Raw genomic sequence first — 19,621 nt, forward strand, 5'->3', positions numbered from 1 at the left:
ACAGCTGCCCACCTGGAGCCAGAGCTGGCCATGTTCGAGGGGAGCAAAACTTGTTCATCAAACAGATATGAATGCATTTTGCCACCAATATTGGATGGAGAGTCTGTTTCAGGCACTATATTAGGTGTTAAGGATGCAAAGATGGAAACGATATTGTCCCTGTAAGGGATCATGGTGTAGTAATCTAGAGACAAATGGGGGAAGTGCTGCAACAGAGGGTATGGGAAGGGCGGGAGCCACAGTGAAGGGGGCCCGTCAATACTGGAGGAGCAGCGTGGGGAACCAGGAAGGGTTGTATGGGGACCAGGCACTTTGAGAATTTCTACCACCAAGTTCATTCATGGCGCATACATACAATGAGTGCTGGGCACTGGGCAAGGTGCTGGGGTCCAGAGGTCCACAAGTGGACACGGTCCCTATTCTCCTGGACTGGGCAGTCTCATCCCTGTTCCTCGGGACAGTGCAGGGAACCTGAACAGACACTTGATTAGCTTTTTCATTTACTCAAACACAAATGTTGTTGAGGGCCTTTGGGGAGGAGGGCTAGGCATTGGGGGAAAGGAGTGAACAACCCCTCATCCCTGCCTTCCAGGGCTTCTCTGACAAGTAGACAGGCATACTCACAGATCCTTATAAGGAGGTACTCAGTGCTCTAACAGGGATCTGCCCAAGGTGCTCGCACAAGGCACTCAGAGATCAAAGAACTGAGCTCAACCTGGAAAAGTCAGGGGAGACTCCCTGTAGGAGGTGGTATTGGAACTATCATGAAGATAGAGAAGCAGTGTGACAGGTAGACCAGGTACAAAAGAACACTGTAGACCTCATCCAGGCCAACGTGTGGTCTTTGAGTGATAGGGGTTGAATTGGAAGGGAAAGATGATTCTGTGCATCTTTGGAGGGAACAGCTGGTTCTACAGTCAACAGCAAAGACCATGGGTTAAATGTGTGTCTTATAGGTCAGGTGCTCCTGTGCTTGCTTGTTCAAAATGGGGAACAAGATGTGGTTTCCTGAATGGTGGAATCTCCAAGTTAGCAGGGACGTGGCTTACGTGGCCAAATCACAAACACACCAGTGTGGGGCACAGGGACATCTTCTGGGTCCTTTGATAGGAGTGAGGTGGAAGGGCTGGGTCCACAATAAACGAGTTGGAATGGGAAGGGAAGGCATAGGGAGTAAGGAGAAAGAGAACCTGGGGTAGGTCAGAAGAAGGCACAGGCTGGGGAAGGGGGGTGGCCCAACTGTCAAGTCCTTAAGAAAGCAAATGAGGGACTTGGGGGTGGTGGGATTTAGCAAGTAGAAACCACGGACTCTGAGCTGGGAGGGAGAAAGACAAGCCAGAAGGGGAAGGAGGGAACGGGGAGGGGAGAGAGAGAAAAAAAGAGTCAGGGAGGCTCACAGAGGCACTTTGGGGCCGCCACGTCAGGCCTGGCAGGAAGCAGATACACGCCAGCTTCAGTCACGGTCATTGACATGTCGTCACAGGGTGTTCTGGAGGCTAAGCCCATCTCTGCAGTCTACTCACAAGGGTCTTCAGATCCTGCCACCATCTCGCTGGGCCAGGTCCTCTGCCTCCCTGCTTCCAAGCCTACCCTAGACTAGGCTTCGTGGCCACTCCCAGCCAGGCCCAAAGGACATGCCTGCAGGGATGGATACACACCTCTTAGGTCCTTGGGATTCAGGCCTGCCCCCACCTGCCAAGGTTTAGTCACTCAGGGACCCGGGGAGGGAGGCTTCACAGAGGGACCTGAGTCTCCACGTGCTGGTCTGCGGGGGAGGGCAAAGGCTTCAGACCAGAGCTCCAAACTCGGGCAAAATGACACTCACGATATGTTTAGAAGACTTGCCTTTGCTGTGGACATCTCACTATTGGGAGACTTTACATAAAAATCGCTCCCTAGATTCCCACGTGCAGAATGGGCTGGCGCTGACAGTGGCTTTCCCTTTCTTTAACTTGGGGTCTGGACCTTAGATTGGCCCATGTCCCTACCAGCTGGCTGCCTGTGTCACTCGCATGGTCTGCCTGGCTCTGAGGGCATTAGAGCTTGAGACCCCCTTCACAGAGAAGTCCGCCAGGCTGGCACCCTCTTTGGACAGCAAGGGGCTTCCATAGACACCGACCCGCTCATTTTTACAGGCACCCTAGGCCTTGGGCGGCACCCAGTGGGTGCTGAGGCTCTGAACTGTTGGTTGAATTCACTGAGGCTGCCTGGCTCTCCTGTCCCCCATGGACTTCTGGTGCTTCCCGACAAAGCCCGTGACCTGGCTTCAGTGGTGTGGTCTGCCATCCCTGGGTGGCCCCAACCGTCGCTCCACACGCTGGGCGGGGACCTCACCGCCCTCTGCCTCTCTCCCTGCAGGGGGAGCTGCTGAGCCCATGCCGCTGTGATGGCTCGGTCAAGTGCACGCACCAGCCCTGCCTCATCAAGTGGATCAGCGAGCGGGGCTGCTGGAGCTGTGAGCTGTGTTACTACAAGTATCACGTCATCGCCATAAGCACAAAGAATCCTCTGCAGGTATGACCGGGAGCGAGGATGGTCTCCCCTTCGAGTCCGGGCCAGTCTGGAGAAAAGGAACGAGACGGGCCGCGTGGGCAAGACGGCAGTGGCCTGGGGGCAGAGGGGATGAGAGAAGTCGTGTTTTCTCCTCGGCCTCAGTAAGAAGGGAAAGGGATGGGGCAAAGGGAAAGGAAAGATTTAGAAAGAAAGAAGTGTGAGCGTGAAGTGGTAGACAGGATCAGTGAGCCAAGGGAGGGAGGGAAGGAGGGAGAGATGGCTGGCTGGCTGGCTGGCTGGATGGAAGGGGAAAGGAAAGAAAGAAACGACGGAGGGGAGGCAGGGAGGAAAAGAAAGGAAAGAGGGACAGACCAGAGGTCAGATGATAGCAGAATGGAAAAAGGACAGAGGGTGAGGGGTGTGAGGAGGAAGACTGAGGGAAAGCTAAGGGCGGGGAAAGAAGAAATGAGGCGGGAGGAGACTCAGGGCCACTGCCCAGACTTTGATGTGCACTCAGTTCACCCGGAGTCTTGTTTAAAAAGCAGACTGTTCACGATCTCGCGGTCCGTGAGTTCGAGCCCCGCGTCAGGCTCTGGGCTGATGGCTCGGAGCCTGGAGCCTGTTTCCGATTCTGTGTCTCCCTCTCTCTCTGCCCCTCCCCCATTCATGCTCTGTCTCTCTCTGTCCCAAAAATAAATAAAAAACGTTGAAAAAAAAATTTAAAAAAATAAAAAGCAGACTGTTGGCAATAAATTTCATATATTAAAAAAAATTAAAAAAAAAAAAAAAAGCAGACTGTGACTCAGGAGTCTGGGGCGGAGCCCGAGATTCTGCATGTCTAACAACCCAGGGGTGATGCTGATGCCGCTGGTCCACGGACCACCACACTCCTAGTGACAAGGGACAGGGGGAAATGGAGAAGAGACAGGAGAGGGAGGTGGCGAGAAACAGAATGGAAGGCAGAAGGAAAAGGGAGGACTGGGAAGGGGCGACCCTGAGGGGCAGAGAGGGCCAGGCCGGGTGGTGCCCGCCGCAGGGATTCGGACAGGGCCGCACCCGCACCCTGTTGTCTCCCATCCTCCTGCCCTGTCCGGAGCTGCTGGCGGGCCCTGCCCTGCCTCGAAAATCCTCCAAACCCAACAGCGGTCCCTGTGAGGCGCACCCACATGTACAGAGAGCACTTTGCTTCTGGAAATACCTCTACGTGTGCCTGGTCAGCCAATGAAGCTGCCACACAGTCAATCAGCCAGCATGCCAGTGAGGAAGGGAGCTTCAGGGGCCCGACATAGCTGTTTCCCTTCTCCTTTCTCAGGGGGAGGGGGCAGAGTCGATTCTGCGAGCCCAGGAGGGCGGTGGTTCGGGGCGACTGTGGGGGTGGGGTCTTTGCAGGGAGGGTGAGCCAGAAACCTGGAGCTGCAGTGTCTGGCGCGTTTTATTTTAAACACAATGTAGTCGTACACGAGGCACTGTCAGGAATGTGTGCGTGCGTGCGTGCGTGTGCGTGCGTGCGTGCGTGTGTGAGCTACTGCATGCATGTGGGCCAGCAGGGGGCATCGTTTCTGGAAGGAGGCCCTAAGACTCCCAGGCACCTCAGCAGCCATCCTGATGGTATATGGAGGGGTCAGAATAAGAGATGCCTCTCGCTGTGCTGGTTCCATCTTTAATCATTCATTTCAAATCCTGAAGTGTCTTAAAATAGCAGTGTCATGAGACTGCTGATTCCATGCCCTCTGGGGTGTATTAATTCTCTTCTTCCTTCTCAGCTCACTCAAGCCTTAGAAAAGGGTCAGAGTCCAGATCCACGGGACTACCCCACAGTGCCCCCTTGGCTCATAAACAGGCATTGGAGCTTGACTCATAGAATGAAAAACCATTCAGGGATAATTTTTTCCTGGGAGGAAAAAAGAAAGAAAGAAAAGGTTATTCTAATCTTTTTAAGTATGGTGAGCAAATGGCAGCATTGACGATACTGATGTATTAATTTAAGTTACTAATATGTCTTTAACTGTGAGTTTCTGAACACTGGGGACTGACTCCCTTGGATTCTGTTGCTCCTGGAAATACATGGTGTGTGCTCAGTAAATGCCACTGCACTTTTCCAGATTGCACCAGAAAGAGGAAGTAGTTTGGCCTAGCGGCGGTGTTGTGTGGCTATGGCCCAGATTGTCCCACTTGTGTCCCTGGGCTTCTCGGACCCAGCCAGGAGTGAGACAGCCACAGTGGGGCTGACTTCTGCTCCCACAGCCCAGCTGAGCCACCTGCAGGACAGGACGGAGCAGGCAGGATACCTCTGCGGTCAGAGTGGGGAGATTTCTCCCAGGCCTCGGGGTACGCACCTCACGGTCCATGCCCCATCCAAAGTTGTGAGAGACAGTGGTTGTGATGACACATTATCCCAGAGATACTCTGCAAGATTCTGTTTGTGGCAGAAGCACTGAGAAAGGATTTTTAGGGTGGTCCCGGGGCCCTCTCTGCTACAACTGAACTGCAGTTATATATTTTTAAAATTTTAAACATTTTTTTTAAGTTTATTTATTTATTTAGAGAGAGAGAGACAGAGCATAAGCAGGGAAGGGGCAGAGAGAGAGGGAGAGAGAGAGAGAATCCCAAGCAGTCTCCACACTCTCAGCACAGAGCCTGACACGAGGCTTGATCTCATGAACCATGAGACCATGACCTGAGCCAAGATCAAGGGTCGGTGCTTAACCGAGGGAGCCACCTGAACTGCAGTTACATTAATAAATGTTTAGTTAGTGCTTGCGGGGCGGGAGGGGGGGCAGTCACGCTAAGTATTCACACATATTATGTCATTTAAAACTGAAACCAACCCAGTGCAGTGGGCATTGTTATTCCCAATTTACAGATGAAACAGTGGAGGCACAATTTACCCAGGGTTGCCCTGATGGGGCAGGCTTGCATACAGGGGTCTGACTCCTCTCACCTCCAGTGTGCAGGCGAAGACTTGGCTGGGTGCGTTTAGGAGTCCCCCACCTTGACGTGCATCACTGTGTTTTTGCTGAAACATAATGAAGAGTGGAGATGATGGCAGCTCGTCCCGTTCAAAGCTCTGATTGAAGAGTTATTTCACTCAGCCCTCACAATACTCTAGGACATGGGCAGGACCAATTATTTCCATTTTTTATGAAAGGGAAAACTGACAGTCCTCGTGACTTACTGACTTCTGTGAGGCCACACTGCACAGGCTGGGGCAGAGCTCTGCCAGAACCGGGTCCCGACTCCTTGCTCAGGGACCCTTCCTGGTGCGAAAGGAAACATCCAGTCCTCAGGCTCTTCTGTTCACTGGGGCTGTGGCACAGGAGGCCAGGACGTGGAGGGTCTCCTGATACCATGATCAGAACCTTGTTTGGAACCCTTCTCCCCTCACCAACTTTCCCTTTGAGAGTTCAGAGCTCTCTTGTTCTCTGCTCGCTCTTTGCTGCTCTGTTCCCCACACCTCTCGTGGGGGCTCACATGGGACAGACAGAAGAGCCCAGCCACAGCACCCCACCCTGTTCCTTGTGCATCATGCTTCAAACAGTAGTCAGGGACCCTGCTTATGTTCTACAGCCAGCTTGGGGGATCAGGGGTTAGGGTGGCTCTTGGGATTAAGGGGACCTTTCTACACCACTACATTTGGGGGTTTTAAAGTCTGGAGCAGGAGAAAGTGAAGGTTGATGATGACCCAGTGGTCAAAACAAAAAGCTCAGTTAAGGACCCTCTTCACAGAGAGGCAGGCACTGGAAAAAACATTTGTGGTAGAGTGTTTGAGAGGAGTCTGTAGGATCAGGCCATCTTCTGGAAAATTCCCTTGTTTTGTGTAACCCTAGGCTAGGGGAAGCAGTGGAAAATTTAAAGGCCCAATTACCTGTAATGGAATGCTATCTGTACAATTAAATGTAAAGGCTGATGTCCTACATCTAGACTAACAAGTGAAATGTATTCCAATGGTTACAATTCCTTCGGGGCCACTGGTCAGTCCTCCTGAGCCAGAATCAGTGCTTCCATCCAGGCCATTTAATGCGTAGCGAGGACTCACTACTGGCTGATGGAAGGTTGTCTGCTTTTCCTGGGGCATTCAGGCTGAAAAGCCTGCTGGGGGTGTCCTCTGCAGGGCTTTACACAAATCCTTACAATCAGAAGACTGTCCCTCCCTCTACCTTCCCACATCTGATCCTGTCACTTCCCTGGTTAAAAGTGTTCAATAGCAGCATGTTTACTCTTAGGACAAAGCCAAAATTCTGTGCATATTCTTCAAGATTCCACAGATCTTCTCTTATTTTTCCAGCTGTCTCACCCCACACTCCCTTTTGCTTTCTCTGTTCCACCCACTCTGGCCTTCTTCCAGGTTTTCATGTTCACTATGCTTTTTCTGCCACAGGACCTTTGCACATGCCTTCTCCTGTGCCTAGAGCACTCTTCCCTCCTCCCTTTGCCTAAACTCCCACCCAACTCAAGCATTGCTTCTTCTGACAACTCAAATCCCCCATCAAAGGCTCTCACAGTTCCGTGTACCTTCTTCTCTTATGCCTGATAAATTGCAGCTGTAGATAAATTTATATGATCATCTGTGTTCTCTAGACTTTAAATTCCACGAGGATGGAAATCTTATGTTTTTGCTTACTGCTTTATCTCCAGCACCTAGCAGAGTGCATATTTGTTGAGTGAGAGCATGAATAAATCCCAAACTAAAATCCAACTCCAGGTCCACTTATGCCTGTGCTACCTAGGCCAGCCATAGAATCACAGAATTTCAGAGTTGAAGCCCACCCACACCCCAGTTTTCAATCCATCCATCAATACTGCTATTAGCATGGTGCTTTTTCTGTTAAAAAATGAAATCTCAGTGTTTATATATAGTCAGTAAATTATACTGTTTTTCTTATCTCTCCCCCACATCCCATGTCTTCAGCTTGTCTGTTAAATTGGTAATCCCTAGCACTTATATTAAATGACACGCCAGGTGTTGTTGTAGAAAATAAGCAAAAGAAAGGCCTGTGTCCTATTAGTGTGAAAAGCACCTATTAGTGTGAAAATAAACAATGTTGCTCTGGAAAGAATATTCTGGGCCCTAGAATACCACCCACACTGGCTTTGCATTTTTACTTTCTGCTTCCCATTTCTCTGTCTGTATCATAATCAGTTATACAGGCCTTCCTTCTCTGTGATGGCTGCCCAGAACTCACTCCCTACAATAATTTCTGATCATTTGGTGTGCTATAGGTTTCCTCCATATTAAAAGTGCAGTATAAAACTCAGAAACTTGTAAAAATAGCCATTGTACTACAAATTAAAAAGCCCTGTATTAAATCCTGAACCAGAGGTGAGAGGTCGAGGCAGCAGAAGCAAGAAGCATGGGAATGGAATGGAAATGGAGTAAGGGTGTCCCAGCAACAGCTAACCTGCCCTTCTCTTCTTTGCAGTGGCAGGCCATCTCTCTGACAGTCATTGAGAAGGTGCAGATTGCAGCCGCCATCTTGGGTTCCCTCTTCCTCATTGCCAGTATCTCTTGGCTCATCTGGTCGACCTTCAGTCCCTCGGCAAAATGGCAGCGCCAAGACCTCCTCTTCCAGATCTGCTATGGGATGTACGGATTCATGGACGTGGTGTGCATAGGTGGGTCTGGGGCTTGTCTCTATGGGAAGTGGAGAGCCACGTGGCGGTGAGTTAGACCAATCTCTCAGGATCCCTCCCTCTTAAAGGCCAAAGCACCAGGCTTGAGACCTGCAAGCTCAGGAGGAGCCAACATTTTAGATGTGAGGGGTAGATGGGATGGGGGAGGAAGTAGGCCAGAGAAGGAAGGTCTAAATCTTTCCCGAGCAAATCTGTTCTTGACTAGTTGAAGATAAGGATAAGGAGGCTCGCCTCTAAGAAGACTTGAGAGAGGTCAGTTGGTCAGACTATCTGCCTCAGACAGGATGTGCAAGCCCTCTTCTCTGTTGCGTACTCCATGGCTGCCAAGCCATAACAAGGGACGATTATATATTTAATTCCATCCTCTTCACAGCAAAATGCCCAGAAACAGCCATGATGCTACCTGCCCCTTGCCCCCCTTCTCAGCTTTCCATGAGCCTATCACAATACCCAAGATTTCTCTAGTCTAGTGTTTTTCAAACTGTATGTAGTCCTGGTGTTCCACTCACAGCTTCAAGGAAACCACTTTTGGGAGTGGGCAGTGGAATGCAACACAGAGAGGCTCTGAATCTTCACCCTTGCTTCACCCTTAGTTTTTATACTTTTATCCATTTACATATGTTTCTCTTCTAGGTAAGACTTTGTTTTAAAGTCTTCGATGTTTCAGAAAAAAGTTGGAAACCCACCACTCTAATTCCTGCCTGTTCCTTCACACCATCCCCAAATCCTCTTCCTCTTCCTTCCTCTTCTAGTATGTTAGGTTGGTTGGTGGAGGGCTGAGTCTTTCTGTTTTCCCCCCAAAATGCTTACGGTTTTCAACTATGGAGTCTTCATTCAAATGACTGAGGTCCTGGTTTTCTCTGAATGACATGAAGCATGGTTAAGCCCTAGTCATACATCCTACTTGGAACTCTCAGGTTGTCCCCTAGGCCATGATACTGACAGCACTTAAGTTCCACAGTGGTCTTCTCTGTGCTTTACTTTGTATATTATATCAATTATGCTACACTGCTCTGTTTGGCAAGAAAACATCTATTAGCTAGGATTTGGCTAGGAGGATGCTATGTGGATTTCTTTGGAGTTCTTTAAATTAGGAATCAGAGAGGCCTGGAGACTTGCATGCTGATTACAGCAGCCAGAGACTAGTGATGCTGGTGCTTGGATACTTGTCTAAGCTTTTTGCTGCCTCTCCCTGCTCACTAAACCAATACATCAACCCTAAGTTCCAGAGCCTTTTTTAAGGCAGCCTTTTATGGCACCTAGACAGTGAAAGAAACAGACTGCCCAGTTTTGGAGGACCGTGGAAGAGAGAGGACTGTGAATAAGGAGGAATTTGACTTTGAGCATTTTAATTTAGTTCCCCCTCCACCGAAATCCCCTCCCACCCTGCTGAGGCGTGGGTTGTTGCTGCCAGAAGCCAGGGGTGTCTCCATATGGAGGTGTATGGCTCTGGCATGAGGGGGGCAGCAGTGGAGAGCCTGTAGGAGCTTCTCCGGCTGCCCTTCATTCTCCTTCAGGCAGGCTTTTGACTGGTTCCTGATGTGAGCTTCTGCGAGACATGCTTTCCCAACACGTGGTGTATTAGTCAGCTTTGGCTATGGTAACAAGCAACTCCAGAATTGCAGTGCCTCACAACAACAAGCATTGATTCCCCATTCATGGGTCTACATGGTGCCTGTGGCTCAGCTGGGCTTGGCTCGGCTTAGCTTCTGACTGTGCATTGGGTTCCAGCCTGCTCTGAGTGTCTCTTCATGCTGGGGCCCAGGCTGGAGAGGTAGGGACTGCTGAGTGTGCTCTTCTAGGCAGGTGCAGAAGCACAAGAGGACTGGCACACTGTGTCTTCTGCCCACAACCCATGGTCCAATGCAAGTCATCAACGAACCCAAGATCAGAGGTGGGGGGTTGGGGGTGGGCCAGGGAAGCGTACTGCTCCTCCCCTGGAGGGAGCATGGGAGTCAAAGAGGAGCATAGATACCACCTACCATTCAGGGGACCACAGACTTGAAGACCAAGAGACGTGAACATAGAAGAGAACATGTGATCAACCTGTACAACTCCTGCTTTGAAGTTGAGAGAAGTGGGGCCCAGAGAAGGGAAGTGATACGCTCAAGATTGCTCAGCTGTGATTTGAAGCAAGATCTCTTGATTAGTGGTCCAGTGCTCTTTCCATTATCCTCTTGCATCAGACAGCAGGAGTCTTCAGTATCTCTTATGGGACATCTGCAGATGCCACCTCCGACTTTGAGTGCACCTGGACCCAGGTGTAGGAAGAGCCATCACAAACAGTCCTGCTGCTTGTGGCTCTGAGCCACCCAGCACCCAGCACCCCTTCCTGCTTGGGCCTTCCTGGCACTCTGGTTTCTCCTGTCATAGTGTCTCCCACTGAGTAGGCCTCCACAAAACCGTCATGTCCTTTGTCTCTTTCTTGGCTCCTCTCCATCTGCCTCCCCCTAGCCCACTTCTGTCTCTGAAATTCTCTCTCTTATGTACATACATACATCAGTCACCCGATTTCTGGAAGCAGCACAACAAGCTAAATATTGAGAGTTTTTATATTGCTTTCATTCCTTCTAAGCTTTTAGGAATATAATTTCCCAGAGTGCAAAGCCACACCATGATCTATCCATTCTGCTCTGACAAGCCAGTGACTGCTTGGAGACAGCCATCGGACAAGAGGGGAATGCATAGGAACTGTAATTGCTTTTGGTGCTGTCCAAAAGTGGTCAGATATATTTATATTTAGACTAGCTCACCTTTAAAGAGTTTAGACTGTTCTATCATTTTGTTGATTATAACGGGAGCTAATTCCATTTGAGTGCATTTTCCCAGGGCCAATAACTTTATTTCCATTTTTCAGATGGTGAAACTTATACTGAAGGATTTGTCTTAGGCTGACTCAGGCAGCAGAGGAGGACTCTCAGTTCAGCATTTTTTTCTAGGATAGGTTGTCCATAGAAGAAAATGTTAGGAGACAAAATCAGAAAGAGAGTAATATGTGACCTAAACAAGAGAGTGGAAGGTAATGGATAGTAGTTGAAATGCACAAATTCTTGCGGTGGTTGAAATGATGGTGATTTTGATGATGGTGATGATAATCAGTGGTGATGATGGTGGTTTTAAGGGTGAAGTTCAGGTACTGGTCACTTCTCTTCTGTAGTGTTCTGGCCAGTTGAGGGAAAGCACCCAGTACTGCATAAGTGGTTGTAAAGTATTAGCCTTTTAGGGACTTTCTGAAAGAGGCAATCAGGTGGAGCCTGCAATGTCTCATGGGGTATATTTATTTTTAGCCTCAACTAGGCATTTAGACTCACAGAACTACCAGACAGCACAGCTAGCACTAGACTCACTTAGAGGAATTTAGGACAGGAACCACAGCCTCCACAAGGCAGGTCCAGCTCACCCTCTCTGCAGGTGGGTCCTTGCTGCATTCCATAACCTAGTGTAGGGCTAGTCTCTCAGCCCCAACATAATAGCTTAGAAAAAAGGAGAGGAGACCCACAACGAGGGGTGCAGGGTCCACCTTGACATAGTTTCCCCACAAGAGTCATGCACAGTTACAAGTGTCACTGTACTCTGGGAAGCCTAAAGCTACAGACTCCCACCAGATATTCACAGTGAAGCATCCACCAGTCAGGGGTTACTTCCAACCCAAGGAATGTTGTAACACAGCTGACACTAACCTTATCAGATTTCCAGGGCAAACAAGACAGAATGCCAACCCAGGGTCTAGCTTGTTTTGAGAGAAGGAGGAAGTATGCCATCACCTCTGTCCTACCACCTCCTATCTCTATCCATGAATCTGGACTCCTGGCCACACAAACCTGTTTCACTGGACCAATGAGAGGAAGAGGAGCTGGAAAAGGGAACAGAGACCTGGCTAGGTGAGCCAGAATGAGACATATGTGATCTTCTTACTGCACAAAAATGGACAACATGGATAAGAGAGCTACAGGGTGGCACCTATATTACTATTAAGGTGGTCATCTGTTTCAAAACTTGGTCACTTACTTATTTCCATGGGAAAGGGGAAGTTTCCCTTCCAAAAGTCCTAAGAAAGTGGAAGAAGATGATCTGAAAGAGTGGGCAGAGGAAGAGATGATTCCTTACTGGAAAGTAGGTAGAAGTGATAATGGGAAATGTGAGTGTTCTCAAGAAATGTTGGCTGAAAAAAGATGTCACATAAAAGTATCCATATCCATAGACCCAAGCTCCTTGGATGGATGGGGCAACCCAGTCCCTGATAAAAATCTATCATCAGAAGGAAAATGAGTCTATCCATGTGTTAGCTCAAAAGGCTGAGTAAGAAAGGAATAAGACCATCTGTTAAGATAAGTCTTTGGACTTTCGCTAGTTTTCAGACACCAAGAAAAAATTTTCTATTCTGTAAGACTGTTAAATGGCCTCAGATAGTAAAGAATCTGAGTAAACATAAAATATATAGTTTTAATTAATACTTAAAAATAGATTTACTTTTGTTATCAGAGCAGCACTCTGAGGGAAAACTCCTAAGGGTGGGAAGGACACAAAGAGACACCCCATTGGTCACCAACACCAGCTCAGCAGATATTCTCTGCCATGAAGTTAAGAAGATGCAGAGTCTGGGACATGGTCATCTTGTTGCCACGAAGCCACATCAGCCCCATCCATGCCTATGTCCACCTGGTTGGCCTCCAGGGAAAAGTCTTTGGTTTTCACCAAAGGATTTTGCCTGAAATGGGTGCCAGGAAGGTCTGCATTCTCTGTTGGATGCAGCATGGACCCAGGGTTGTGGACAATAGCTCTAGACTTAGTTATATGAAAAGGTTGTACATTCTTGGATACAAACCACCCCTACAGATTAAACATCTCTTAGCTTAGAGTCCTAACTTCCTAGACCAATCCATGCCACTGTGAAAAACCAAAACTAAGTTGCTGTGGACAGAGCAAAGCACCAAATCCCTAAAAGGCAGAGAAGAACTGAGAAAGGGCACAATAACCCTAAAAGATAAGCAGGGTAAGTATTATGATCCATATTTAACAAGTGAGAAAAGCTTTAAAGTAATCGTGCTCCAGGACACATAGCTAAACAAATAGCAGAGCTGAGAATTGGACCAAGAACCTTGGGCTCCAATTCCAGGGTGCTTCTACTGCCTATTTTTTATCTCTGATTGCTCTGTGGAATTGCAAATGCAGAGCTCAGATGGGGAGGCAGCTTGAGGGGAAATTGGTCCAGTAATACCTTCACCCATAGGGTAATAGCTGAGCAATAAGAAATTTAGTGAGCCCTAGCTGCTCCTGTCCTGTATTCAGGATCTTGGGAGTTAGCCATTGTTACACTTCCCTTTTGATCAGGCTATTCTGATACCAACTGAGAGAGTGGCTTAAGAAGTTGAGATGAAATCTGGGTGGTTTATCTCTCCTCTGGTGAAGGGAATTTGGGCAGGGGAAGCTAAATCCCCTGGTCAACATGAACTTAGGGAATCCATTCATTGATGAAAAAATATTTATTGAAAGGGCACTCCCAAAAAGAGAGTCACTTGCTCTCAAGGATCTTACATTTCACTGGGGTAGTAGACAAGTTAATCATTTATGTCAATAATAAGAGCTGGGACACAGAGATAAGCGAACACAGAAGATGACTGAGTTAGAAGGGGTTCAGAAGGGTCATATCTGTTCATTCAGTAGCATCTCCTGGCTGTCTGGTTTTGTTCCTGAAACTAGGGAAATTTAATAAAATAATGAATGAGACAAGAATCTTTGCCCTCAAGGAGCTCATACTCTACAAATAAATCATAGCACAGTGGGAGCCGGGATAAGATGTAGAGAAAGGGGGAACAAAACAGAGAGCAATTAGCTCTCTCTTGGAGGAGTCCAGGAAAGCTTTATGAAGGAAGGAACCCTATCCTTCAGCTAGTTTTGAAAGATAGGTCGAAGTGTGTCCAGAAGAGTGGGAAAGAACATTCTAGGCAGAGGGACTAGCATGTGTAGAAGCACAGAGACTTGAGAGAACCAGGTACACTTGGGAAACTTGGAGCATGCTTGTATGGATGGCTCAGTGTCAAGAGCCAGAGTAGGAAGGTGGGTGATGGGCCATAAGGATATGGAGGTTGGTGGAGCCAAATCCCACAGTGTCAGGAGTCATGTGCTAAGGAGTTCAGACTTTACCCTGTTGGTGATAGAGCGGCATTGATAAGAAATCTTTCTTTTCAATCTTTTATATAGGAAAGAAGTATGGTCAGATGTATGTGTGTTTTAAAGAGATAACTTTGGCAACTATGAGGAGGATGGCCAAGAGCTGGACAGACTAGAGAGGCAGGGAGGGGCCGGTTGGAAAATGCTTGTCATAGTCTGAACAAAAAGAAATGTGAAAAAGTGCAGTGGGGAAGAAGTGTATGGGATGACTTTGGGAAGCACTAAGGATGTGGATGAGATAGGGCTGTATGAACTTTGAAGCAATCAGAAACCCCAGGGCTCTGGCTTGAGTGGAGACTGGATGCCATAGCTGAGCATGAGAGTGGGGCTGGCAATTGGGTGAAGCCAAGGTGAACCAAAGGTGTATCTTTGGCAAAAGCACCAAACAAAAGGACCACTGTGAGCCTAAAACCTAGGCGGTGAGGTAAGAGGTAGTTCCTAAGTGAAGAGTTTGCAGTAGAAGACAAGCAAGACACATGGAGTGCATTTTGGGCTGCAAAGAGAAGGCTATGCCAGGGAAGAGTCTCCTTGCAGGGGTAGAAAGAAGGAAAGGGCCTTTTATGACCTCTTGTTCATAGAGGAAGGATTTGAGGGCACTGGACCAGTTCTGATGAGGATTGGTGACTAAAGAGAAGGGCGGAGGTAAAGAAAGATTTCTGTAGGTAGTTGGATAATAAAACTTGAGCATGGGTTTGGGGGTCAACAAGAAGGTGGGTAAAGCTGTGGGTTTTGACAAGATAACTTAGGAGGAGCTTTCAAAGAGTGGGTGGCTAAGGATGGAGACCTGGGGAGTATTAAACACTTAAAAGATGGATGAAGACAGAGAATGAGGAAAACAGGAGGGAATGAGTCGTAAAACCCAGAGTGGCGAGTTTCTGGAAGGAGCGGTGGGAGCATGCTGCATAATGGTCAGGCAACATATTGCTCAGTTTCTTACTAACCTTGGGACCTCAAGCGATTTGCATAACCACTCTCTGCTTTCCTTTTCTCGTCTGAGAAATGGGATAGTAATACCACCCTCCAAGGGTTGTTGAGAGTATTGAAAAGATGGCATACATAAAGGAGCAGGAGTTCATAAAAATCAGTGACCTGGCTGGGTAGCACTTGGTCAGGTAGATTCCTCTATGAATAAAGGTTTATTCCTCACTCTGTAAAGGTTTGCTGGTACTGTTAAAACCAGAAGCCCATCACAGCCTAGAGAGCCAGACCTCATGTCCTCATATAATTGAGAGTCTGCTGTTATTTGGAGCAGTGCCTCTTCTGGAAGGTTTTTGGTTTCCTCACCCGTGTCCTCTCAATGAGAAGATCTGATTACATTGAATGTCTTCATGACACCTGCCTCCTCTTCCATCATCTTTAATGACGCTGTCTGCCCCAGCAAAGAAGCTTGACAGAATCTCGCAGCAAACAAATGGGCCAGTCTCTGCTCCAGTGGGTCAAGTTATTAGGATTTAACAAGAGCAAATTAATTAAGGTCTTTGGCACCAAAAACATTTTTTTTTCACTCTACAGACTCAAGAGATTGACCACCCAAAAGTCAAATCTGCAAAAATGCGGACCTCACGCTTGTCATGTTGGTTTGTTTGTTTTTTACTTGTGAGTAGGATGTGGTCAAGGAAAGGAAGGAAAACAACATTTCTGAGATTGTTCCAAACCTTTAAAACAGTGGACTATGGTAATTAACAAAATTATAGGAAATCTTTTGTTAAAGCTTCCTCTGTGTGCTGTTCCTTGAGGTCCTTTCCTATAATTTAGAGATAACTGGTGCCTGCCCTCTGAGATAAAGGAACTCAAATTCTGATTTATAGGAAGTGGGCAAAGGTAGGGAGCAGCAGGAGAAGAAAAACATTATTTTTCAAACTTAATTTTAATTCACATTAACTAAAAACACATACATGGCACAAAGATTCCTTCCTGTCTTCCTTCCCTCAGGCTAGAAATGACCCCATCTGTCAAACCTTTTAATTCCCTGATTAGGAAACTGAAAATATGGAGAAGGCAGCCTGGTGCCCTAGAGAGACTGGGAAATAGGAAATTTAGGTCTGAAGACTAGATTAGCCACTAACAACCTTGATGACCTTGGGTAAGTTACTTCATGTTTTTTTTTTTTATAGCTCGGTTAACTTATTTATAAAATGAGAGGGTTGAGCCGGATAACTTGCAAGTCCTTCTAGATCTGACATTCTAGGATTCTGAAGTCCCTTCCATTGTGAGAAGATGTCATCATTCTCAGAGGTTGACAACTGTGGCTTTGGGGGGGGGGATTCCCAATAATGTTTGGCCAGACCAAACAACTGATAAGTGCCTGCCACATAAATGGGCAAGATGATGTTTCAGTGCATGTTCCATTAAATGCATGTGGCTTCTCCAACTTTCCAGATTAACTGTTAGCTCCTAGTCTACCCACTCTCTGCCTCCCCCCACCCAGGGCATCCTATGCAAGGCTACCTCTCTCCACCGCTGATCTGTTAGATGCTCCGAAAATGAAGATGACGGATTTAGAAGCAGACACGCTAAGTGAGCACTGTCCCCCTCAAAGGAGACCCCTGGGGAGGCAATTCATTTATTGCAGTGTGCTGACAGGGCTCAAAATATTTTAGGAACACCTCTTGGGAACTGTCTTAAATGCCTGCAGCCATGTCTGCAGGCAATGGCGTGTCTGTCCATTGACAGTGGGTCTATGGCTAGAAAAAGCCCCAATCTGGTAAATCAGGTAGCTGCTTGAGCCAATTATAGATTTTAGGGGTGACATGAAATATGCCACTGAGCCAAAATCTGCTTTTCTCTTATGGCCCCCTCCCTGGCACTGAAGGTATCTTAGTTAGTGTAACCCCAGCAAATTACACATATAATAAGTGTATATAATTTCAGTGATTTAATGCAGTAGGAAGCTCCTGATCAGTGGGAGATTCTCCTTCACACAGATTCAGGGACATAGGCTTCTTCCATTTTGTGGCCAGAGTCCCCTAGGCTCTTGAGTCTTTTATCTCCAGCTAATAGAAAATAAAAGTGAGCACGGATAAGGCACACACACACTTTCCCCCTCATACCCATTCTTTAACCTTGGCCTGATTCATGTTCACATGAAATGCTGGTCACCTGGCTCCCCGTGGATGCAAAGTGCTAAAAATGTAATTCCTTCTCAGTGGCGGCTCTGTACTGAGAAAGAGAAGAGTGGGTTTTTGGTGGACAGTTAGTCATGTCTGTCACAGGCTATGTCATTGAGAAATTTCCAGAAATGTTCTGAACTAGGATAGCCTAAGAGAGAGTGTCCCAGTTTGCCAGGGTAATCTTTTAAAATGCCAGGATTTTAGGGGCACCTGGCTGGCTCAGTCGGTAGAGCATGTGACTCTTGATCTCAGGGTCATGAGTATGAGTTCAAGCCCCACATTCGGTGTGACTCTACTAAAAAAAAGTTGTAAAACAAAAATTAAAATCCCAGGATTCTATTCTATTTTATTTTATTTTATTTTATTTTATTTTATTTTTTTAAACGTTTTTTAATGTTTAATTAGTATTTTTGAGAGAGAGAGAGAGAGAGAGAGAGAGAGAGAAAGAGAGAATACAGAGCAGGCTCCACGCTGTGAGCAGCAAGCCCAATGGTGAGGTTTGAACTCATGAACCGTGAGATCATGACCTAAGCCAAAGTCAGACGCGCAACAGACTGAGCCACCCAAGCGCCCCTAAAATCCCAGGATTTTAAAAGACAACACTTTTTAGAATTTGGGCATATTTGCTTAAATAAACTACTTTTGTAACTTTAACATAACTCCTTTGAGATGAAGACATGTGAAACTTACTTTGTAATAATGCTAATAAAATAAGAACCAAAATTTATTATTCATTATGTACCAAACACTAAAAAGTACTTTACATGCATTGTCTTATTTATTCCTTATAACTTTATGATGTAGTTACTATTAAAATGCCCACTTTCCTGATAAGAAAAATTGAGACTAAGAGGTAAATCACCCAAGGCCATACAAGTAGAACCTGGTTTCATCTGATTTCAAAGCCCATATCCTTAACCACTCTATTATAACAATATAACACATATACATCAAAACACAAAGTACAAAAAACAGCTTATTAGAAATTCAAGTAGAAATTGTATACTCATACCTACAGATTATTATAAAAAAATATCTCCATAACTGCTGTCTCTGGGGGAGCACATGACCTGCAGCATGGAGGCAGCAGCAGCCCAGGCACACAGCACTGTTCTGTTTCAGATGAACCTGAGTGTACGTTCCCCCAACATGGACAAGCTGTGTGTCTGTGGGCAGGATGCTAAGCCTCTCCAAGCTCAGTTTCCTCTTCTGTCAAGTGCAGATAATACCACCTACATTATGGGCTTTCTGTGAGAGGTACACTAGATTTGCAAAGCCTATTTATTTATGTATTTATTTGTATTTTTTGCAAAGCCCTGCTGGAGTGACAGAACATAGCAAGCATTCAATAAGTACTTGCTATTGTCACCATTGCCATCATCAGCATCGCCACTGTGACCTTCATCACCATCATCTAGAGTGACTGAGCAATGAAGTTCTGGCAGTTTCAGTCCAGATAGTGAGAGCCCTGAGCTTTGTAGAGAAGTCTCATAGGCAAAAGCTACAGTATCTTCGGAATCAGCTTCACACACACAGTTGCAGGCATGGACCCCTCACATATACCAATGCAGGAAATTTGGGGCTCCGAGGACATCTCTCTTCCCTGCCCAGTCCTACCGAGGCAAGTGCATTCATTTCAAGGAGCGTCAGTGCTCTTCATGATTTTCTAGCTGAGGTCTTCTCACAGGTCTCTGCAATGCCCTGGGTGGGCAGAGGGACCAGCAAGGTTCTGGCCCTGATGGGTTTAGAGACATTCTGTATGGCGTGACCAAGGTCAACCAGTCCAGCAAGGACCCCGCTAGGAAGGGAATTGTAATAGAAGTCACTGCCAAGGGGACAGCCTCTCCCTGGATACTGACAAGGCATCAACAGGATGGAAACGGAAGGGGAAGGTGATTTTGCTTCACCCTCATCGAAGGCTTTCAGTATCTTCTGTCCTTTGGGTCTTTATTGCTGAAAGAGTAGGCCAAACCAGGACCCAAAGCATTTGAGTCAAGGGGAGCCTGCCCAAATGAGGCCCCTGGATCCACATCTCATCATCCATAGGGAGACTCCCAGAAGAACATTCTGGTTACACTTCTGAGAAGCACAAAGCTGTCACCATGAATACTGGGGAGGTGGAGGCGCTGCCAATGTCACCTCACAACGCCACTTCCTAACCACCCCACTCCCCTGCAAAAAAAAAAAAAAAAAAAAAAAAAAAAAAAAAAAAAAAA

The 19,621-nt window shown here is 47.1% G+C and overlaps 1 protein-coding gene across 1 annotated transcript in view; it reads left to right on the top strand.

Moving 5' to 3' along the window:
• The window catches only part of MARCHF4 (membrane associated ring-CH-type finger 4), a 106,822-nt gene that overhangs the window by 79,379 nt on the left and 7,822 nt on the right, over nucleotides 1-19,621 (top strand). The window contains exons 2-3 of the mRNA XM_049614936.1: nucleotides 2,359-2,514; nucleotides 7,914-8,106. Of these exons, the coding sequence (XP_049470893.1) occupies nucleotides 2,359-2,514; nucleotides 7,914-8,106 (349 nt within the window). The remainder of the gene's footprint in view (nucleotides 1-2,358; nucleotides 2,515-7,913; nucleotides 8,107-19,621) is intronic.

This window comes from Panthera uncia (assembly GCF_023721935.1).
Source record: "Panthera uncia isolate 11264 chromosome C1 unlocalized genomic scaffold, Puncia_PCG_1.0 HiC_scaffold_3, whole genome shotgun sequence".
NCBI classification, from domain to species: Eukaryota; Metazoa; Chordata; class Mammalia; order Carnivora; family Felidae; genus Panthera; species Panthera uncia.